The sequence below is a fragment of the Aspergillus chevalieri genome, chromosome 1 (genome assembly GCF_016861735.1).
Source record: "Aspergillus chevalieri M1 DNA, chromosome 1, nearly complete sequence".
NCBI classification, from domain to species: Eukaryota; Fungi; Ascomycota; class Eurotiomycetes; order Eurotiales; family Aspergillaceae; genus Aspergillus; species Aspergillus chevalieri.
The window spans coordinates 5,370,154-5,393,351 of record NC_057362.1 but is presented as its reverse complement, the minus strand read 5'-3'; the positions used below and the strand labels follow the sequence as shown (position 1 = coordinate 5,393,351).

Below are 23,198 nucleotides of genomic sequence, written 5' to 3'. Positions count from 1 at the left end.
TTTAGGTCTTTCATTCACACAGATTATCATTGCTTTGGTGGTGATATTCACCTGACCTGAACTCGTTTCCTTTCCCCAATCATTCATCCCTACTAGCATGACACAACTTTGATAGCTACACACACGCCATGGAAGTCATTCAACAGCCAGTTCTTCACATCGAAGCTCGCGTGAAGAACACGGGAGATGGAATGATAGTTCGTACGGATCTGGTACGAGCTTACGCCCCAGGCCGTTGGCGACTAGAGCTAATGAAAGTCAGATCAGGAACGATATTACGCAGTGGCTCATCGACAACTTCGTGGTCCTTTCACTGGGACAAGAGATCTATTCGTTTGGTAATACCTGCTCTCGCGCACTGAGATTCTCCTGTGTTAGCTGACTGAATAGACGGCCTGAAGGAACCGTACGCGCAGGCCTTGGATTCCATCCTCGTCACGGAGTGCAGTGGAGGGGAGACCGAATCGGGAGCTTATCGCCTTCAGCACGTCGAACTTGACGTCCAAGCGTACCAGCTTCGTCCACAATTCGAGCACGAAAGCGCGCAGCAGACCCAGCACCTCGAGGAACCAGCCGACGCGAACGACGATACGCCAAAAGCGAAGATACTGGCTTTACCGAGCAAGGAGTTGGATGGGCTGTGGGAATCGTATACACACCAGCTTTCTGCACAAGATGACGGAACTGATATTAGAGGATAGGCTTCAGTTCGACCAGCCGGTTCAATCTACTCTTCTCAACGCCATAACTCGCATGGGTCAGTATCTGGCCTGATTCACCGAAATTGACCTGTTAACTCTAAGCAGTCTCGTTCTCAACCCGCAAGCCTAACAAATGGTCTATCAACTGGAACAGATTGGTTCTCCTCTGGGGTCCTCCGGGGACAGGAAAGACGAGCTTGTGGTACGTGGCGGTCACAATACTCCACATCCTCGGTCTAACCAATTGAGCAGTCGGGGGCTTGCTCAGAAACTTGCGATACGTCTGGGAAAGCATTACCCACAGAGTAAGTTGGTCGAGATCAATGCGCACTCACTGGGAAGCAAGTTCTTTGGCGAGAGCGGCAAATTGGTGGGCAGGTTGTTCGAGAGCATTGCGTCGTCACTCGAAGAGGAGGAAGACACCTTTTTTTGCGTCTTCATAGACGAGATCGAGACTATCGCTGCTCGACGAGAACGGGCATTGAGTGGCAATGAGCCATTCGATGCCATTCGCGCAGTGAACGCCCTGCTGACAGGGTTGGATAAGCTGCGCAGCTATCCTAACGTCGTTACCATTTGCACGAGCAACTTGGTAAACGCTCTAGTGAGATGCTCCAAGATAACCTTTCATGGAACTGAAGCTAACCAATCGTCACTTAACCAGGACGAAGCCTTTCTCGACCGGGTCGATATCAAACAATTCATGCCACACCTATCCAACCGAGCGATCTACGGGATATACAAGGACTGTCTAGAGGAGCTGAACCGTTGTGAGATTGTCCAAGGGGTGTCGTTCGATGTCGTTCAAGCCAACCCGGAGGATCCGGAGACCGCTCTGCAGTATGTGGAGGAGCCCATGGAACATCTAACATTACCAACGTTTGATGAGATGCTCCTCAACTACCAGATGTTCGCGGACGCAGTTCCCAAGCAGCTCGCAGATGCCGCCAATGCCAGTGTGGTGAGTCTCTCCCTCCGTTGCTGGACAATTCTACCACCAAGTCGATATTCTGATGATCTGACCGCCAATAGGGACTCAGTGGTCGTACTCTTCGACGGCTTCCTGTTCTATCATTGGTGCTCCATAACAACAGTATTCGGTGTGCCCATGTTCGAGAAGCATTGGCGGCTCTGCGGATGGGAATAGCATCGGAGGTTCAGGCCAAGGCGGGAGGACGTGTAGGCTGAGGGGGTGGAACGGGGTGATCGGAACAGTATGTAGACACGTCTGTGGTGGTAATTAGTCTGGCAGACATATGATAATCGAGAATTGAGAGCTCATAGTAGTTGCCGGTTGTTGTGGTCAGCCGCCAATCTGGTGTTCCGAACCCGTCGCGGTTTTCACCGAAGTCAACCAGTGGCTGCCCGCCAGCCAATCACGGCGAGGGTTTAGCCAATCTCAGGCCAAGAGAAACTCTTGACGGACCGGCAACCTCGACTTCCACCTCCAAAAAGCACCTCCTCCTGTGCGCCCAACTGCCCTCCCCCCAGTTCCCCTCCCCCTCCACTCCTTGTCTCTCGGTGCTTCTTTTTTTCCCTCGTCGATTTCCTTGACTGGAGGGTTTTTTTCATTATGCTGGGACGAAATGTCTTGCGCAGCGTGCCCTCCCGGGGCCTCGCACGTCAGTTCTTGAACAGAGCATCGACGGTTCGTAATCCTCCACAGCAGACCCCCGAACCCATTGTATCTTTGTGGCTTGCAGCATTGCTTTGCAATTGGCCATGGAGGTTGCTTTCAATTGGTTCTTGGAACTGACAATTTATACAGCGTGCCTCTTCCTCGACCGCCGGTGCCGAATCCTCTCCCTTCTACCTCACTCTCACTGCCTCCGTCGCAACCGCTGCCACGATCGGATCTGCCGCCTATCTCTATGGTCAAGAAGCTTTCGCTATGACCCCTGCTGAGGAGGGGTGAGTGAAACCTGTGTGCTGGTGATGGTGGTGGCTGCGGATAAACATCTACCAGCCAATCCGTTGCTCCGAACCCACGTCGCAAAGCCACGCAAAGAAAACTTGGATAGAACGAAGAAGGGAAGACTAATGGCTTGGATTTCAACAGTTTGCACGCCACTCAGTATCCTTGGGAACATGAGCGTTGGGTCAAGACTTTTGACCACCAGGCGTAAGTAATCCACGATTGAACGTCATACCAAGTTCGCTTTTTTAACAATTGTGTTTTTCCACATCATTCAGTCTCCGCCGTGGTTTCCAGGTCTACCGTGAAGTTTGCTCCAGCTGTCACTCTCTGACCCGTGTGCCTTGGCGTTCGTTCGTCGGTGTCATGCACACCGTCGACGAGATGAAGGCTTTCGCCGAAGAGCACGAGTACGACACCGAGCCCAACGACCAGGGTGAGATCGAGAAGCGCCCCGGAAAGCTGTCCGACTACATCCCTGCTCCCTACAAGAACGAGGAGGCCGCCCGTGCCGCCAACGCTGGTGCCCTGCCCCCGGATCTCAGTTTGATCGTCAAGGGCCGTCACGGTGGCTGCAACTACATCTTCTCTCTTCTGACTGGTTACCCCGATGAGCCCCCGGCTGGTGCTTCCGTCCAGGAGGGCATGAACTTCAACCCCTACTTCCCCGGAACTGGTACGTCAGGACCCCGTAATGTGAATTAAATCTCTGTTTTCTAATACTGTGAACAGCTATTGGTATGGGTCGTGTCCTCTTTGACGGCCTTGTTGAGTACGAGGATGGCACCCCTGCCACCACCTCCCAGATGGCCAAGGACGTTGTCGAGTTCCTGAACTGGGCTGCTGAGCCCGAGATGGATGACCGTAAGAAGATGGGTGTCAAGTCCATCACCCTTCTGACCGGTCTCTTCGCTCTGAGCGTGTGGGTCAAGCGCTACAAGTGGTCCCCGATCAAGACAAGAAAGATTATGTACAGCCCCCCTGTTCCTCGTCGCTAAAATGTTGCAGCGGACTTTATGAGCTACAGCATGTAAGGGAGTTGAGATGGCCCGTGGACTTGAAAAGAGTGCCCTGTCGTCCATTCTCTCTAATTGTTTCTGTTCATGGTCTTTCTGCTTCATGTTTTGTTAGAAACTACTCGGTATTCCTGTATCTGTACCCTAGATATTCTTTTCCTTTTGAAAATTTCTGTTCGAAGATTCAAGATATGTATTTCCTTTGTTGTCAACATTTTTCATTTTCTTGCAATCTGAGCTGCATAATGTAGTAGGGTAGACGGCCGCGATGAGGACAAGGCCATGGAAAGTTGTGATAATAAGAGCCCAATTGATCCACAGTGTACACATTCCATCTCTGTTTGTAAGGGCATAAACCAAAAATAAAAAGAAACAAATGTAATTTCATTGATTGTCAATATAATTTCATAGTTCAACTAATCCCCAATTGTCCTCTCCCCATCCCCAAACACCCTCGCAAAAATCAAATCATAACACGCCCACATACAACCATGCACAATAGTCGAGATCACAGTCAACCACCGCGGACTATATCCATCCGGCTTGGCATATTTCATGGTGAGGTACGTGACGAATACAAATAAAGGACCCCATATGGAAAGGAATATAGACTTTCCAATCCGTTGTCGCGTGGTGGTGACACGGTACGAGGGGATCTGCGAGAGATACGCGCGGTATGAGAAGGGGAGGTTATTCTCGACCGCGCCGGCGTTGAGAATGTCAATATAGCGCTTGGAAGGTTGAGCATAGGACGGGTCAGGGCGGATTCTGGGATTGCGCAGTAGACTGATGTCCCCGTGTGCAGCGTAGTCATCCTCGTCGGCAATGAGCGAGAGAAGACAATGTGCTTTGAATGGTCGTGTGGACGGATGCTCCGGGACGTCATCGACTGGATTGTAGGTCTCCGGGAATGGATAGCAAGTCACGATTCCGTCGTTGTATCCACGTCCTCCTGCCTCCGTTGCGATGATCCAGGCGTAGTCTTTCAGTGTGATTTCGTACACGACCCCGATGAGCGGTTTGTGCCAGGCGTTTCTCTCGTCGTCATAGCCCTGCCGCCAGAGCGGTGCTTTCTCAGACATGTCCTTCTCGACCATCGCATAGTTATAGTTATCCGTGTTCCCACTGGGGCCGTGGCCCAGACGATATCGGGTCGATGCGAAACAAGGTTCCCGGTAGGGTACACCGGCGAGGTCGAAAGTGAGTCTCAACTCGGGGACGTAGACGTTGATAAGTGAAATGGGCTTGATGCCGCGGTTACCCAGGAACGTTTTCGAGGCCATGTTCGAACCGTATGCGAGGTATAGCACGGTTTGATCGGGTGATGGTTGTGTCCCATTTTCGAGATCGCCACGTAGTTCCAGGACCTTTTCAGAGAGTTGGTCGTCAAGTTCGAGAGATGATGTGGTAGTGGAAGCTTGTCGTCTCGCGAGAGTCGTCTGGGGTATGCCGTGACGCTGGGCCCGAGCCTGATCGTTTGTAGTCCCGAATGAGCCTGACATCATTGAAATTGAACGCGATTAGCCGCACACTGTGGTTCGTGAATGTCAATGATAGCGCATCTCACGCTGGCCTTCTTTTAAAAAACATCCAGCGAGAAGCGTCTTCGAGATCCATGTTATACAGCCCATGACTTTCAGCCGCAGCTGACAATTGATAGATTAATGATCAACTCCGGCCTGCCAACATGCCGACGGGAGCCGGAACAATAAGTTGCCGATTCGTTCAGGATTACGGAGTATGGAGCACCTGGGCCAATGATGTGTCTTGTATTCGCCCTCCCGTGACCCTATATAGCCGGTCACTTGGACATAAGCCTAGAATGTGCCTCGCATCGATATTCTCCCGTAGAAAAGTCCAATTGCCAGCCTAAGCACTACAGAAAAACCGCCGCTGCCGCCTGCCAGTGCGCTTCCCAAAGAGATACCGGCCTAATAAGTCCAGTATCCAAAGAATCCTTCACCCCCCCCAATGGCCACTCATCCGTGAAGAGAGAATTGCCGAACTCGAACACTACTATAATGATCCACAATAGGCTCCACAACGCCTGAAAATCCTTGCCGCCATTGATCATCATGACCGTTTCCCCCCAAAACGCCAATGTGCCCGGTTAAGGGCGTGCATTTTATGGATGGCAGGGAAGTTGAGTTTGGGTTGAAAGATTGGGATGATGTGATTCCTATTTGGTTGGAGGTGAGTGGTGTATATGTACAATGGTTCGATATTCTGTCCAGTATAAGCATGTGTGACAGGGTCCGGGGATTATCACACCATGTCGAGAAACCCTGTTAGTTCTGATATTAAGGGAACACCTGGTAGCTGCAGAGGAAGGCATTTATGCTTGGTTATGGCCTTTCCTGCACTGTTTGCGTCGACTGTGTACTGTGCCAGCTCTGATACTTTCGTGGAGTATTGGTAGCATATGACTGAATCTGTGCCTATGATATAGATCACTTTAGCAGGTAAGGTAATAATCTTGAATTGTTGCTGAAATATACTCGGCTTAGTAATCTTACACAAAGCAGCACTCATCATCCCCCAACTTCAATCTCAATCTCTCCATCAGCCGTCTCCAAAATGAGCCTTTTCCCATTAGAGGATCCGGATGCTGTACAACATCCCGTAAGAATGCAAAAGAAAAGTAGCCACGGCACTGAGCTAAAAAATACCCAGGACGATGCTCCAGAAGGATGGACAACTCCACGACAGACGGTTCAGGATATAAAAACTGCCTCCAGCCGTGACCTGGAGCAAACAGTGCTCTGGGTTGAACATTATGGGATAGGGTTGGAGACAAACCCTCTCCCACGGGTGAGTGACTGGCCTATGTTATTATCTGCTGCCCACTCATCTTCGTAGTCTATTTCTTCGGGAGCAGTCTTCATGAGATTACCTCGCCAACGACACTCTATGACATCATATGTGTCCTAAAGGAAGAAAAGATGGCGGGCTTGACCTTAGGAAAATCCAGTGCATGCTACTAGTATGTGATGGATTTCTTGCTGGAAATTGCTGCTATAGTGAATTTGAAGCTGAAGTTGAGCCGAGCTTCCTTCAAGCCTTGAACTAATGTGATTCTACCTTCATGCAATTCGTCTCTGGTGTCTATTTGACTCCCTAGGACTGTTTCCTTTCTGATGTGATTGCTCCGATAGTGATATACAGAGCAGAAAAGAAATTGGCAAGCAAGGTACAAGGTGCTCTGAAAGTGGTACGGAACTTAAGAGTTTCCTTTAGACAACAAGATAAACTTCTTACCGCTAACGGCGCTGCTTGGTCACTGGTGCAATTAACTAAGCAGGTACATATAACTTATGTACAGCTTTTGATTAATCTCAATAGAAGGCATTCCTGTTCCTTTCCTGATAGAGCGTCAATGGCCATATGTGACTGAGTCCGTGGACGAAACGGATGGAAGCGTGAAGTCGAACCGCGTCGATAGCGGCACTTTTGCCTTGTGGGCGTGGAGCAGTGAGTCCCTAAGGAGAGAGTGTGAGATTTGGAAACTGTGTAGAAGCGTACCCATTCTTCTGTTTGTTAGGTGAGTTTAGCAACTTCTGGAATGCGATGTGGTCGATTCAGTGCTCATGTTTTAGCTCCATAGGTACAAAATCGGGTAACCGCCGACCAAAGTTAGGCTCTGTGGAAGCAGACAAACTTCTAGTGTTGGTGAAACAGTCAGTTCTTACCATCTCTTGATGGTTATACAACACTACCAAGCTCCTACGAGAGGCTGATGGTAATGGATTTCTGGGATACTAGAGCCTTCCTTTCGTTGAAAGCATCATGCAACGGACTTCTGGACTTGAGGTAGAGATATGTATCGAACACGAACCAAGGAAATTGATTAACATGATGAAAGATCTTCAGCTTCCTTGATAACATTATTGAACATCCAACAGCTGTCATGCGGCAGCTGCGGCCCATTTTGCACATAGTCAAAAGGGAGCCCTTTCTCTTGTGTATTATATTGCTGACAATGGCCTGATACAGTGAGCCAGGTGGAAACGAATACCTGAGCCCGAATACTTCCTGGGAAAAATTCCATGTGCCAGCTAAAGTCATGCTCTGAACATTCCGTTCTGGAATGCTTTTACACTGCTGGGTCTTTTGCTCCACACTGAAGGACTATCGCCGCAGCTTGCTCAGGATCGTGAGCATGATGTTGACACAGACGGCTTACTTGCATTTGAGTCTCACTACTGACTTTCCACCTCCGGAAAGTCCCTGTCTTCGTTGGAGTGGATGTCAAACAGCAAATGGAAGGATTCTCTTCCTTTTCATGACGGCAATGTATGGCAGATGGTGTAGGAGGACTGGCCATTGGTGCATACATGTACCAATGCCCATGGTATAGCGCCTTTCTTTTTTGATGCACTTTTAGCAGGTTGCACGCGGGGAGCTTCTGTGGATAGCGACAACCTGTTCCGTACGTGATTCCCCCATAAAGAAGGGATGCCTCTGTCCCTACAGAAAGGGGGGGGTGTGTTTGGCCGTTGCGCAGAAGTAATTCTTGAAATACCCTTATTCATCCAACTCCGTCAGAAAGGTCCACTGGAGTCTCTTTTAATTTTCATCTGGGGGTATATGGAAACATCACTTTCTCCAACTACATTACATGTACGGCGTGACCTGTGTCTCGGACCACTCCCAGTACTTCCTGCAGAGGTTTGCATCCAGCATATCCTTGCGCACTGGTTCCAACTTTCCGAACGGCGAGACTGGTATGATGTATCAGCTTCTATAACTAGGCATATCGGCATTCGTCGCGTATATGACTCATAGACTTACCCCAACCGCCGTTGTTCTCTTGGGTGATGGATGGATGAAGGCCGGCGAAGAGTTCTGTGTAAGCACCATTGATTGGGGCGTGACTGATAAGTTTCTGCACTGAGGAGTTAGACCGGAGAGAAGAGAAAAAGTAACCAATAGGATGAGAGGGAAGGAGACATACAAACATGGCCAGTTGCATTTTAGGCATTGTCTGCTGAAGGTTGGTCACAAAATTGCCCGGATTTAAGCTCTGTCCATTCTAGTCAGCATCAGTCAACAAGACTGATGGTGTAAGGTTATTCGAACCATGCTGATGATGTCCTGGCTTCCAGCTCTTCTCGCATACTCAACTGCATGCAGAACATTCCCGGCTTTGCTTCTGGAATATTTAGTCCAGATCCCTTCGTCGTGATGATAGTCCATGTTCGAAAAATCAATCGCAGGTTTGGGAGCGTTGTCCGCGGCACTAGAGGCAACCCAAACGACCCGAACAGAATTCTTTGGGGCCACTTTGGCCGTTTCAACCAGGAGGGGATGAAGAAAGTGGGTGAAAAGGAAATGGCCGAGGTTGTTAATTCCCAGTTGCAGTTCGTAACCTTGCGCAGTCTTGGAACCCTGAGGGGGAACCATCACTCCGGCGTTGTTCCAGAGAACATCCAGTCGAGATTCGCGGGCGAGGAACTGCTGTGCAGATGATTTGATGGTAGTTAGGTCATCGAGTTGCAAGGGGTGGAACAGCATTTGACCGGATGACCTGGGGTGAGCTCGCTGGATCTCCTTGATTACTTCTGCGGTTTTGCTCTCGCTCCGTGCCGCCAGATACACTTTGGCATTGTGCTGGTACAGGATCGCAGCGAGCTCCTTTCCAAGACCACCTGAGCCGCCGGTAATGATGAAGACCTGGAGGTATATACATTAGCAACTGACACCATTTTATTCAAAGCAGTGTGGATTAGAAGGGGTTAAACACCAACCTTGCCCTGTTGGTCGGGGAGGTTCTGCTCGGTCAGTACGGGCTTGTAAGGGCAAAGAGTACTCTTCCGAGGCATAGCCATGATAAGTGATATCAATTAGTAAGATTTTGAGGGCTTGAGATAGTAAACAGGCGGATCTAGCTGATTGCCCTTAGTTTGGGTCTTATATGAATTTCTGGTGTTGCCATCTGGGGCGCGCAAAACGCCAGTCCGCATCTGCCCGCGCGTGTTTGAAAGTCTTATAACATGTAAAATACGTCACTTTGAAGCTTTCAAGCGGACTACTACAGAGTAGGCTGCAGATTCGCTCTGCGCGGATTCGCTCTGTCTTGCGGGGAATGCGGCCGCCAAGTGAAATCATCACTTTCCTTGTCCGCCTACGGCAGTCTCTAGTGGCCAAATGAAGAAACTCAGATTTTGATTTTTTGAACGGCCGAATCATGAAATCGACTTTTTCTTTTATTTGCTCCCCTAGTAATTTTTCTTTACAACTTTTCCACCTGTGTTGCAGTTATTAAACGATCATATTAGCTTTATGATCTTAGTTATATGATTCCTAAATCATTCAATCATTGGCAGTGAAGTGCATATGCCATAGTAGTTATCAATCATCTTCTTGGTTGAGCATTCAGGTAACTGACTAGTTAGTTAACTAATTGAGCATATAATCGACCATCAATTCAAGCGTTCAATAGAATATAGTCAAGGATCTACTTGAGCATCTAGTCTCCTGTTAGTTAAGTAATTGAGGGCCATATGCATAAGCGATCATATGTCGATTGATTGTGTGCTCTGGAGTAGGAGTCGGATACATATATATCTTAGTAGTCATGACCAATGTCATATCCATTTCAAAAGGTGATATGGAAAAAGGAAACCATGAACACCATACTCTGTACAAAGCTATCACACCAAAGCTCCATTCTCCACAAATCCGATATAAGTAACTTCGCGAAGTACTCTGTAGTAGTCCGAATCTGTTGCCAGCCAATCAGCTAACTCTTTCATTACTTATGCCAAATACTTTCGCTCTACGGTCTTCCATTTGCTCATCCTCCTTCCCCTAAGCTCGTGATAAACCCAATACTCAGGACGTCCACGACATGCCGCGGAGCTTCGGCCTATTAGAGGTTGGGCCTTATACTCACGATTGAGTATTGTGAACTGCGGTGGACTATCCGCCATTTGATCAGGGAGTAGGCTAAATAGGGGTAGGGCTGGGATCACGACTGCGGACCCTGCGGCCGCGTTCCTACCACCATTTTGCTTTCCACGGTGAGCGGAACGGAAAACACAATAAAAAGATATACTATCCCTCTCAGGTGATTAATAACAATGGCGATGAAATCAGTCCTCTTGGAATTGAGTCGACCCCTATCTTGTCTTCTTCGGTCTTGTCTATGCGCACCTACAATTCCACGACAAACTCAACGAAGGACGATGACGACAACGGGAAACATGGTGGAGATAGAGGCTGTGCACAAGAACAACATGGACCTTCATCGCTACGGCCCTGGTCTTGTAGCAGTCTTCGGTACGTAAAAATTGTTTGAATGTGGTTGACAATCATCCCGAGTCGCAGTGAAAAGCTAATTGTGGTAGTTGGAGGAACCAGCGGCATTGGTGAATCAACAGCCCGAGCCTTTGCCCGATACGCACTCTCTCCTTGCATTTACCTAATCGGACGGAGCAAAGAACAAGCATCTAAAATCACTCAAAAGATACGTGAGGATAATCAGCTGGCGGACGTGAGATTCCTGAATAAAGACGTGTCTTGCCTGCGGGCCGTAGATGAAGTGTGTCGGGAGATCCAGGCGAGCGAGAAGGAGGTGAATCTGCTATTCCTCAGCACTGGGATCTCCAAAGGAGGTGAAGGTGAGTGATGAACATAAGACATCTTTGTCCCCGAGACCCTGGGTGATCGTCTGGAAAATACTGAGTGGGAATATCTCAGAAACGCAGGAAGGGCTGGACAAAAAGCTCAGTCTTCATTATTATTCTCGCATGCGTTTCATCGCCAACCTCATCCCCCAGTTGGCAGCGGGCTCCGAACGCTTATCTAGAGTCGTCTCCGTCCTGGGAGCCGGAGGTGAAAGCCCCCTGATCCTGGAGGACCTTCCCTTGGAGAGGAACTACTCCATGCGCAACTGTGCCAACCATGCTATCACCATGACATCCCTAGCAATGGAGGTGCTAGCTCGCGCTCACCCCTCCACCTCCTTTATTCACACGTACCCTGGGGTCGTCAACACCAATTTGACGCGGGACATGGGGACCGTGACGCACATGGGCGCAAAAGCGTTACTCTCCCTTGCATGCCGCTGGATAGTTCCTTTTCAAGAAAGCGGACAGCGACACTTGTATATTTCCACAAGCAAGGAATATCTACCTCTATCTGCGCTTCCTATACCATCTCCCAAGCATGATGGAGTTGATCTGGGTACGGCGGCAGCGTACCTTTTGGATCACCGTGGGTTTCCACGCCAGAATTTGAAGCTTCTGCAGGAGTACCACGCAACTGGCACATCGAAAAAGGTGTGGAAACATACTGTTGACATGTTTGCAAAAGTCGGCGGTGATAAGCCTGAGCCCAAATGATATCGCGACTGGGTCACAGCCAACAAAGCCTCTGCGTACTATATGAAATACGGTGGTCAGCTGTTCGCCCGTCGATGTATGTTACTTTATTTCTGGTTTTCAATCATGGCACTATAGATCTTGGCTCTCCCCAAGGGACCTGGTGGAGACGGCAAAGATACATCAATTTGTATGAGAAAGAATATGATGTCCTATTTCTGTTACGCATTTTTTTTTCCACCAGTAGCGACGATGGACATGTAATGCGAGAGAGTTTCTATGCAGACATGTCTATAGATGTCTCGTCCGCTGTAGCATTAGCATACACCTTCTCAAGGGCAAGATACTCTAGAGCTAACGGCCACCCTTCACCTAACCTTCGCAAGCACTGCATAATGTTCTCAAGGCTGACTTTGATCATCTCATCGCCGGCTTCCCGAAGCACCCAATGAAATGTCGCCATCGCGCAGTACAGCGCGTCGAGCGCAAAAGGGCTAACTCTGGCCAACTGATCCTGAGCCTGTAGACAACCCTCCAGTGTCTCCATAATTTTCAAGGCCGCATTGTGCGCTTGATCGCTTATACTTCGCACGACAAGTGTTGCATCGACTTGTAAAAACTGTTCTTCTGGCATTTTGGCACTTCCTGAGAGTGGATAACCTGGCTCGTTGCCTAATTTTTCCGGGCAACAGTAGTTGTCGAGAAGCAAGAACAGGGCAGACCAGACGAGGCAGCGAGGGGCAAGAAGACTTAGATATTCTTCTACATCCGGAAAGGATGGTGTATTTTCCTCGAGTACAACACTAAAGGCACATAAATCCTCGGTGAGGGCGGTGACCATTGTAGTTCTCTCCTCCGTGCGGAGCTGTTGGGAAGCACGCCTGCATTCCATTGCTCGACCGATGCATATGGCGGACTGACATAGACGGGCAAAGGGCGACTGCGGGACTGAAAAGGGAATTGAAACAGCACAATGTAAGACCCCGGACACGTCACCTGAATTCTAAGGGAAAGGCGTGTCAATAATAATTCATATGAGAATGACATGGACTTTTACCCATGCAACATCATTCGCTGGCAGGACGTCGGCTTCTGCCGGTTCTGGGCAGGAGAATCTCCGCCTGCTGCCGAGTGATATTACTCGGTCAAGAATAAAGATAGCCCACCAGATACGTCGTCGCTCTTCCAACTCAGTCCACGTAGTCTACTCCGAGAAACAAGAGATCACAGCGTCAGCAACACGCCAGACATGCTTGCATCGCGTTCAGACAAATATAAATAAACATACATTACTCCCTATGGCGCTCAAGCACTGTCCAGAAGGCGAGAGCCGAATGATATCCGCATACCGTGAGCAGGCCCCAACCGTCATCCATGCAGCGGGGTAGATGGAGTGGCTGTATTCGTAGAGAGCGACCAGAATCATAGCCTGGAGACAGCGTAGCGATACCACGTTATCTGCTTCAAGAGCCCGAAAGAATTCTCGAATAGTCCCGTACACGCTTCCTGTCAGCTCAGGAGGTGTGGTTACCAGCTTCATCGCAAGAAACAATATAGCCAGATCCGGCCCGCCATCTCGAAACGGGATGCCAAGATCTATTCGCTTCTTGGAGATAATGGGCATCCAGCGATGGATCGTATTGAAATAAAATTGAGAAATCTCCAGGATCCCATTCCCTTGGTTGAGGATCGTGAGAACGTCCTGACCCGTCAAATTAGCCACTCTGGACGTATCCTTTTGATGACAGAGAGACATACCATTGGAATCGTAGCTGCTGATCTCGGTATCTTCATTTTGGCCCACTCGTAGCAGTCAGCATCTAGGAACAGGGCGGACGGAAATCGGGTGGTGGTGCTGCGCATGTGGTCGGTCCATGTTGTTGAGCTGCTGGAGGTCGGAGCGGGGCTGGCAACGAAAGCAGAACTTCCGCAAGTATTACTCAGGCGATCTTCGAGTTCCGTCATTCTGGCTTGCAGGGCTGCGAACTCTTCCGCAGAGGGAGGTGGCCTAGGGGTCCCATCATACTCGCAAGTGCGCTCAGTCCGGGCACAGAGACCACACGCTGGCAAGCCTTTGTCGCACTTGCGTTTGTGTTTCTTGCAAGGGCCACAAGCCTGATGAGCCTTGATAGGAAGTCTTTCCATCTTCTACAGCAGAAACCAGGGAGATTCTGGTTGTCCCAGTTTCTCTATAAAGTCAATCATATGACATGCGCGATGCTCAACATTCAGCGTGATGCGGATAGTACGGCCGCGTTGTGTGGATTACCTGCTCTCACCGCTTCTGATAGCATAATCAACCTCTGGAGTCTAACTGTATGGGTTCAGGTGTGAGATTTAATGGAGGGAGGAATAACATATTGGCAATGGTAGTACATTCTAAATACAGGGACTGATCATGGATGAAGTCATCAACCAGACTTCTATGTGGGTGGTGCGGTCAAGTCATTGGCCTGGGCTGAGCAGCCTAGGGCATTGCCGTACAAATCCTCACAACCAGGCAAGATCAAAGAGTTGGTCAAAAGCAAGCCGGGCAAGAAGTGGGTGTAGAATGGTGAGAAGCAGCTTTCTGAAACTTCTGTGAGGATATAAAATAAGCATTAATGGACAAGACATGGGCTGGTCCCCAGGCAAAAAACTGAGAGCAGACGGGGAAAATGAATGCGCTAGTTGGCAACTTGTTGAGCTATGACATAATCCGCTCTTACAACACCATGATTGCCAACGTGACAATAGACCGGAGTATAATACACCGTTTTCCTTTTTATATATGCTCTTGAACCAAAGGGTGCTTTATCCGTATAACAGATTGCCAAAGATCCACCAATCGAGGCCTTGATCGTAAAAATGGCATTGGTGCTTACATATACCAATGCGCATGTATCCACACGGAATAGTATGGCGCTGTTTTCTTCCTAGGTGGGCCCCTAGCCGAGTGTGAGTGGGAGAGAATGGGATCATGGCGAGAAGTCATTGGGAGAGTAAGCTTTGATCTCGTAGATCGAAGACTCCTCCATGATCATGAATTGGACCTTGGCAATTCTCCAAAAAGGAGGAATACCTTGTTCCGACGTAGATTTCGGAAATTTTGAGGAGGGTTATATATCGTCTTTGTTTCCGGGTAGGTTTTATGGCTCGTTGAAACTCATTTCAACTTTATGCTAACGAGACTCGTAGTAGCTCCGACGCATGTCAGCACATTCACGGCTTAGCCAGGCAGCACAAGGCCCCTAATACCGCCAACTTACAGCGACAACCCGTTTAAATTAATACCACTGGATACAAGACAAAGATGGCGGTACCAGCTTCTTGCCTGGGCACATCACTGATGGGTTGCGACTGATCAGAAGCTAGAATTAGCACGTGGCAGAGGGCAGTTGGAAAAGCTAGGCTCGACCTAGCGGGTTGTCCTTTATTCACAACTGGAAGTTTGGTGATTCCCCAACGAAGAGATGTCTTTGCTACGTCCAGCAACTGCGCCGAAGTGTGCCCGCTGATCTTTCTTTTCGAAAGTAAGTTTCATGGCCTAATAAAAGCGGTTTGTTGCATTATGTGCTGCCGAGGCTAGTGCTAGCTCTTGAGCATGCATTGCCGCTATATACATCGCAAAGCCCTGAATCCTCCGTGATACGATGACAGATTGTCCGGACAATATGGAACGCTGACGAAGGTCCCTGTCCCAATTGCGAGGTATCCATAGAAAAAGCACAGTGAATAGGCACCCCTTGTACTCTTGTAGCAGGAAGGAAGAACACCCACACCTTCATAGTTAAGGCCCAGTGGGACTTAGAAACTTAACGCTGTTGATTGACCATCTTGGTGTTTAACCTGCTTACCAAAACGTCATATATCTCCGTGCAATATGGACTTGTCTGTCGTTTACGAGACCAGTCATACAAGACAAGGTTTATGAAATGCTCGTTGACGTCCCCGAAGAACGGACAACCGACCCTGAAGAAATGGACTATGGGGATGAATGGGCTACGGAAGATAGCGTGGGCTAGGAACTTACCCGTGGAATGGATCTAGGGGATAGCTTATCCCATCATGTACGACCCCAAGCGCTATTTTATAATGTTCATTGCTGGGGCAATTTCTACATTTTGAACCGTATGTCCTGGAGTCTCAACCAAATTCGGTCACCAACCTCGCTGGATGAAATTATTCTCAACGTATAAAAAGGGAAATGCGTGGCTTCACGTGCAAAATGATCCAGCGAAGAGCAATTGTATAATTTGATACCCATCTGGTATTGCTCTAGTAAAGTGGATTATGCTTGCTGTAATATGTGATCTTTCGTTCAGTGAATTAAATAGAGCTGTCATTGCTACTCTGCTCCCACTTTCCCACAAAATCTCCCTCGCTCCCAATCTACGGCCACCGCAAGAATGCCCGAGGACCGTTTGTTCAGAAGGAGCGCCTGCATAGTTCCTTTATTCTGTGCCATCCTCTCCAACCGAAAGCTTCCACCAGAAAAGAATCCGAAAATGACCGTTACCAGAGAGTTGCTGAGCTGTGGAAGACTATAGGCGCCCGGAAGAAAGAGCATATTGATTTCAATGGGTTGAGGGTTGATTATTGTGAGCTTCGCTGTCATGACTTCCAATCTCCATTGCCAACTGATTGACTCGGCGCTGTCGTTCCTACAGCAATTAAGGTGCAAATTATATGTTATTATTATTATTATTTAATCAAGTTTATTGTCTATATCGAACCCTAAAGCTATGACAGACTATATTTCATGAACCCGAGGCCAGCAGCTACTCTGCAGCCTCTTGACCCTATGAGTTCCTGAGGTAACACCCCCCTTCTATAGTCTCTCTGATCCTTTTCCTCGCCCCAAGCCGCCAGCTGTAGATGCCCTTGGGGTAGGGCTGATTATATGTTAGGGAGTATTTTAGTGGTAGGTATCAAGGGCGACGGACACACGTTCTTTGTCGCCTTACGAGAGTAATTAGCCTTGAACAAAACCTGTAGCTAGGACTGGGTTTATTAGTTCTGCGTGTGCGACGATGGCAAATGGTCGTATCAATGTATGTTGTGAGGGCTGGTGAGTCAGCCATGAGCAGAGGTATTGTTATCATGTGATGGGCAAAGGACCTTCCCCGCCCAGACTTCTCTGTTTACAAGTATCATCCACTATAGCAGCAAAATGGGTTCTTCTATAGAAGGAGAATGGGGACAGAAAAAGTCTGACGTCTCAGAGTTGGTTTCCATGCTAGGAGATATAACTTTGGACGATAGGCAGCACCAGGCCGCCTCGCGAGTGATGTGATATCCAATTCCTTGCTTTGCCGATTTCTATTTCTTTGCTGATTTTTAATTCTCATGATAGCTTTCCCAATTATATATCTGATGCCCTTTTACGCTGTGACTTTACCGCCGACTCTCAGCAACTCACTCGTCTGGTATCGACCGTTGATCAGAACCGAGAACGGATTCGTGATATTCTTCACAGGGACTCTCTTCGACTGTTAGCATACGTGCTGCTCAATTCAGATAATGTAATTGAGCAGCAAAGTGGACTGCATCTTTTGCTGGTTCGATCCCATGACTTTCCGCTCTTGGGGAGGCTTAGTCTGACTTCACCAGGATGGACCGACCCAAGCCAACCAGGTGCCCCTATCTTCCAGTGACCATATGCCGTTAATTCGATATAAGCTTATCACTGTATTATTCTGCATATTCTTCGACAAAGGACGGGCCATTCAGTGTCGACGACTGGTAAGCGCGGATCCAACCTTCTGTCTGACTACGCTCACAGCTTCTAGGCTGGAAAGTTGATAGTCGCGCTCATGACCGAGTCCAGCGAGACAGGCTCACCTATACTTCAGGCAAAAGATTTAGCAAACTACTGGTAAGCCTGAAATGATCTCGGTAAACATACAGCTTTGCTGACGCATTCTTAGCCCTAGGATTGTCTCTATTTTCTGCCATGAGAAAGACGCCGCGTTGAAGTTCTTTGCCGGTGATATAATCCGCAGTCTACGCTCTACGGGCACTAATGAACGGCACCTCTGGAAGTCTCGCGAACTGAAATATAGAAGTATTTTCTTCGAATGCCTGCGGAAATATCCCAATGATTGGATCCAGTCTTTCCATTCTTATACCAACGAGGTGGAGCACTATGAATCAAGGGAGGCAAGAGTAAGTTCGAGGAATGAGAGATCTGGAACCATCAAGCAAAGCTCCTGTCACCTCATTGGTTCCGTCGCAATTGGTTCTCAGACATACTCGGGTCCTGCGATACTTGCGCTGTCCACTTCGGATTCCGTTATATTCATATTTCCCGACAGCGACTACATTGAAATTCCAGTGCAGTATATCTCAGAACCCGTCCATCATGTTCCGAAAAGGAGAAGGGGACCAAGCGACGCCGCGAGCTTGGAGTTTGAAGCGACTGGTGGCGTGCTGCTGAATGGAAGACAGCTGCTCAGCAAAGCCAGCATCTCTATTGTCTCTGATAAAGACTTGAGTGGATTGCGGGACGTGCTTACTGACGCCAGAAGCAAAGCTCAGAAGCAGGGTCGAGCTACCCGGAGGGTCTCGTCAACTATGGTGGCTCTAGACACAGCAGAGGAAGTGGCAACAAAGTCCAGTCAATGTCGCGATAGTTCGTCTCAGTGTTTTAATCACGAGGTGGGCTCATCTGCCAATAAAGACCATGGTTCTCGCGGCGAATCAATCGCGGAAGCGTCAAATGTGGGGTCACATGAGCTGCGTGCTATGTCAGATTTGACCCGAGAGGCATCAAAGCCGGAGAGTTCACAAATGGCGATTGAAGACGTTGAGACATTAGCAGCGGCACTTAGCGAAAATGAGATTCCTACTAATCAAGAGCACGGAGACAAGAGCCCAGGGAAGAAGATTTCCTTCGCATACGATGCTAGGGATTCTCCAAAAGAACATGTCACGAGTCCCATAGCAGAGGCCAATCCAGCGGAGCATATCACGGAACCTGAGACAGCAGATGCAGCATCGAAAAGGTCGCAACCAAAGCGTTCCGGTGTGCCCAATAGACGTGGAACTCAAAAGAAGCAACCTCTCAGGCGCAGTCCAAGGGGAAGGGCGTTGAGCAATAGAAAGGATCGACGAGCAATACCAAACACCCAGGAGTCTCTGTTGTTTCCTCGCATGGGACGTCCCAGCAAGAAAATTTATACTTCTCGCTCCAAGCGTGCAGTCGACTGGGAGGAAGACCTCAGACCAACCGAAGATGATGAGGAGGCAGCGAGAGTAGTGCAAAATAATTCTCAACTGACATCCGTTTCGTCGCCGTCCCCCGGTGATACCAGCATCTTCAGCAAAAGGCCAAACTCAGCACAGAAAAAACGGAAGGCCCGAGCAGCACCATCATTGGCGAAAGGCAAGCGGTCAGCAAAGAAGAAAGTGGCAAGCGTCAATAGAAGGGGAAGGACGCCGCGTCTACCTTTGCAGACGAAGGAACCAAATGTTGAGAACGGCAACGAGGGAACATCAACTGGCGACGAGGCCGAGAAGACGACAAATGATACGAATGGAAGTACCGGTGCCGGAAATAACGCAGGTTCTCGACCACATAATCATGAAGACAAAGAGGACACTTTTGGACTGGCAGCCAAACCTGACAATATTTCTTTTGCTGTCAGGATGGATCAGTTGCCATCAGGGGTGCAAGGCAGTAGGAGCCCATTGGAAGATACTTGTGTCAAGCGGAGTGCACAGGCAGACGCTACAAATGGTGCTGGGCAGGGAAGAGAAGAAGCCGGTGCAGGTAACCTGCATATGGATTCCAACGAGCAGCCCTCTACAGACAGGGTGATGGTATCTCAAACATCTCCACAGCAGACAGAGTTTTGGATCAATCAGGACTCTCGCTTCTCTCCTGTTCACGATGAGAAAGCTCTTATGGAAGGATCCCTTCCTGAGCAGGGACTCGAGTTGCCCAATGAGTACGAAATCCAGCAGAGTGAATCCGATAAGCTTCAAGGAATTGGTGACTTTCAGGCTCTGTTTCTCTCACAGGAGGATGAGATTGGACGACTTTCTGTGTCGATCAGAGACCGTGCACATGATACTCCGGCGGAGACAGTGACAGACGGAAACAGAGACGATGCCCAGAGTGAACCAGAGGAAAGACTCTTAGCGCGCAGCAGGAAGAGAGCCGCTACCCAGAGTACTACCGAGGAAAACCCAAATAAAAAGTCTCAAACGACCTTTGCTACTTCGGGAGATGAGAGGTTGCACCAGCTAGAAGATGCGGTTGAGCCAGATAGGACGAGCAGACAAAGCAATATTGACAGCAGTTCGAGTGCCTCCATAGTAGAAAGGTCAACATTCCCATTGTCGGATTCACAGTCCAGATCAGTGCTGGAGCAAATGGGGGGAAAGTTGAGCGAACAGACGACCACCCCAGAGGGGCCAAGCCGCATGATTTTGCCGGCATCGAGTCAAAAGAAAAGCATAGTCGATGAGAATGGAAGCCCGCGACTTGTGCCGCGACACGCCAGTAAAAATCATCATTCTCAAGCGACGAGAGTCCGACGTTTGAGGTTGGAACAATGGCGACACTCACTCGAAGACGCTAGATCTGGATACCACGGGGATTCTGATGATGACTCACTTGATTCTTCTGCGTCTGTTAGTACCAGCAGCAGTTCATCACCGGAAATAAATGTTGGCAGCTTCAAAGGAAGCCGGTTGGACTTTCGTTCGGCCACGATACTTACTGGCGATGCTAATGAAGCGCGGCACTTTTCTAGCAGGGGACTTTGTCTCCCTGATGATAATACACGAGGACAACTGGCAAAGAACTTAGACCAACATGTCGAAAGCATGATCACACCATATTCAGTATCAGGAATACCAACACATAGAGCGGAAAGTGTTGACACAGCATCGCGAGGACTGTCATCAGCCACTACTATCCAAATACCTCAAGGACCGATGCAGTTGGGTATACAGGTTGAAGAAGGCCCATGCAAAGCAAATTGGCAAGCATCTCTTGAGGCTATGCAGAAGACTACGCATGAATTGCTGCTTTATACAAGTGAGGTACGTCAGAAGATACATACAAATATTCTTGAAACTTCATTTTCTTACGCCTTCTCCCATGCAGCGCCTCACGCACCAGCTTGAACACGAAAAGGGCACAATCAGCCAAGTATTGGACTCTTACCAGCAGGGTTGCCATCAAGTGATGGATCAACTCTTCAAGGCACACGAAGAGCGAATCGAGCTATATAGACAGCAGATGCAGTCGGTCAGGAAACAGCACAGCGATTTGTGTCAAGATCTCATCCGACGACTTGAAGAAAATGACAGACGCATCCAAGAACGACTTTGCAGTGGTGTATAATGGGAGTTGTCATATTTGCTTTAAACATTCGTTGCATAAATATTGTCATAACTGAGATTAATAATATATTCTATACAAGTACTAATTTATCCTGGCGGATCCTGTGTTGTTTGGTTGCGTATCTCTACTGTTGGATTTTCCGCTTATTGATAGGGCGGTACCGAGGTGAACTTGTGACTATGAATGTAAATGGCCCTGTCACTGTTTTTATTTTGCACCGATCAGCATACGGGTTGACGGATTTTGTGGTCTGTGGACTGTGTGCCATTATGCCTGGTCTATTGCATGATGTTTGTGCCTTGGGCTATAAAATCCTATCTTTCCATCTGAGATTGTCGACCCTTCCCATACCATCATCACTTCCCTTTCCATTTTCTACCTCTCATTTTCGATTCTCTTAAAGTCCGTTTTAAACAATGAATGACAGTTTTGAGAATATCAATTTCTGCTATCAACCTTCTCCACCTAAACCGCGCTTACATGCCTTTCCTACCTCTCGTTGGAAGCCGTACCAAGGCCCTTCAGCTCCAGCACGCCTTTCACCTACGACTCGTCTCATTCCGTCTAAACCATGTGCCCCCAAGATGGCGAACATTCCCACCCGGAGTGGTACGCCAGGAACCTCCCAATAGTTTCAAGCCCTGAGGGTCTCATCCAGTGGGTGTACAACGGCAGTTCGCAGAATTTGATATCAAGTTGAGGAGGCTTGTCCAGTAGAAAACAGCTCGACAGTGTCTGAGAAAGGTCCAGAGACGAACAACACCTGTGGCCACCAGGATAAGAATGTCAAGGATGTATTTTCGAGTCAGAACTCGCCCTCAACAGTTGGTATGCTCGACCTACAGTGGACATGCCTCATAGCTTACTAATCTGTTTTATTCATTCAGTGGCCGAGCTGATACAACTTCAGACCAATGACAGTGACGTGATGGTCATGAAATCGTGCATCATGAACTGGCTGTCGAAGTGGACGTCACGCAGGATCAATTGCATCAGCAGAGATGGCTTCTTATGAGTAGGATTCCATACAGTTTTGTTGATAAATTTTGATAGTATTAGAAATTGTATCATATCTTACAATCACTTTCCACTCCCATATTTTCTAATATGTTTGCCGAAGAAGTGACTGGGAGTAATGTTGAATTTACAAAGTGTTATATTGCCACTTGTGACGACTCTTATGCTCTCGTGCTCTCATGATCATAACGCTGATTTCACACCTCGCTTTGAGCAATACGGGCTATGTTTGGTTAATCCTGCCATTGACTGGTTAACGTTCTGGGATGCATTGAAACTGGATTCCAGGGTGATAGGGATACAGCAGCAATTTCAAGGCGCCCAGGGGCATGTATTAGGCCATAGCATTTATGCAACAGCAATATGTTCTATTCTCGATGTCAGAGGTGGTTCAAGCGAACGATTTGGCTCCTATTGCGCGGGCGATGATGGAGCTGATGCAGAAATATGTGAAGGATGAGGATCCTTGTTGGTACTGACAATCTTAATAGCTGACGGAGTTGCTCAGCTGCTATTGAAGTTCTCTCTGCGGTGATGTCCACTGGCTCATTGGAAGAATTGAAAACGGTTTGTAGTCCTCTCTTTGATTTTGATAGCTGTTCATTGGTTTCTAGCAGCGTCTTTTGACGGAAATCCGTTGGTTTCCTGGTGATTTAATTGGTCTTGCATAGTTTGCTCTGATACCTGCGCGGAAAACTAATCATATAGAAGATAGCTACGGAAACTCAAATACTAACTAGTATTAGTTATACTATAATACCAATCTTGTTAAGCATTGAACACCTTATATATGAAAGGCCAAGATATTAAAAACAATTTGGCTCAAAAGTCAAACTGTAGAACGAAACAAGACTTGAGCACCAACTGTTCCCTGTCTAATGCAGGCCA

General features: G+C 48.4%; 7 protein-coding genes across 7 annotated transcripts; 4 read left to right on the top strand and 3 right to left on the bottom strand.

Annotated features, from left to right (window-relative positions):
• Positions 1-128: 128 nt before the first annotated feature.
• ACHE_11871A (putative pachytene checkpoint component Pch2) lies at positions 129-1,889 on the top strand (the record flags this gene model as incomplete). The annotated part of the gene is made up of 8 exons (XM_043276488.1): positions 129-212; positions 263-338; positions 391-649; positions 702-757; positions 807-903; positions 954-1,305; positions 1,366-1,662; positions 1,734-1,889. The coding sequence occupies 8 exons, from the start codon at positions 129-131 to the stop codon at positions 1,887-1,889; spliced, it is 1,377 nt and encodes a 458-aa protein (XP_043132991.1).
• A 385-nt stretch (positions 1,890-2,274) lies between these two features.
• Positions 2,275-3,614, top strand: CYT1 (ubiquinol--cytochrome-c reductase catalytic subunit CYT1; the record flags this gene model as incomplete). Its single annotated transcript, XM_043276487.1, has 5 exons — positions 2,275-2,349; positions 2,470-2,612; positions 2,761-2,823; positions 2,895-3,292; positions 3,349-3,614. 5 exons carry the CDS (start codon positions 2,275-2,277, stop codon positions 3,612-3,614), a joined length of 945 nt encoding a protein of 314 aa, XP_043132990.1.
• Positions 3,615-4,048: 434 nt separating this feature from the next.
• On the bottom strand, positions 4,049-5,137 carry ACHE_11869S (uncharacterized protein; the record flags this gene model as incomplete). The annotated part of the gene is made up of 1 exon (XM_043276485.1): positions 4,049-5,137. One exon carries the CDS (start codon positions 5,135-5,137, stop codon positions 4,049-4,051), a length of 1,089 nt encoding a protein of 362 aa, XP_043132989.1.
• A 3,109-nt stretch (positions 5,138-8,246) lies between these two features.
• On the bottom strand, positions 8,247-9,460 carry ACHE_11868S (uncharacterized protein; the record flags this gene model as incomplete). The annotated part of the gene is made up of 5 exons (XM_043276484.1): positions 8,247-8,353; positions 8,424-8,517; positions 8,587-8,664; positions 8,712-9,305; positions 9,380-9,460. 5 exons carry the CDS (start codon positions 9,458-9,460, stop codon positions 8,247-8,249), a joined length of 954 nt encoding a protein of 317 aa, XP_043132988.1.
• A 1,410-nt stretch (positions 9,461-10,870) lies between these two features.
• Positions 10,871-11,977, top strand: ACHE_11867A (uncharacterized protein; the record flags this gene model as incomplete). Its single annotated transcript, XM_043276483.1, has 3 exons — positions 10,871-10,913; positions 10,982-11,254; positions 11,334-11,977. The coding sequence occupies 3 exons, from the start codon at positions 10,871-10,873 to the stop codon at positions 11,975-11,977; spliced, it is 960 nt and encodes a 319-aa protein (XP_043132987.1).
• Positions 11,978-12,233: 256 nt separating this feature from the next.
• ACHE_11866S (Zn(II)2Cys6 transcription factor) lies at positions 12,234-14,101 on the bottom strand (the record flags this gene model as incomplete). The annotated part of the gene is made up of 4 exons (XM_043276482.1): positions 12,234-12,959; positions 13,014-13,160; positions 13,245-13,658; positions 13,715-14,101. 4 exons carry the CDS (start codon positions 14,099-14,101, stop codon positions 12,234-12,236), a joined length of 1,674 nt encoding a protein of 557 aa, XP_043132986.1.
• Positions 14,102-17,751: 3,650 nt separating this feature from the next.
• ACHE_11865A (uncharacterized protein) lies at positions 17,752-20,409 on the top strand (the record flags this gene model as incomplete). Its single annotated transcript, XM_043276481.1, has 3 exons — positions 17,752-17,813; positions 17,866-20,257; positions 20,299-20,409. 3 exons carry the CDS (start codon positions 17,752-17,754, stop codon positions 20,407-20,409), a joined length of 2,565 nt encoding a protein of 854 aa, XP_043132985.1.
• Between the last annotated feature and the right edge of the window lie 2,789 nt (positions 20,410-23,198).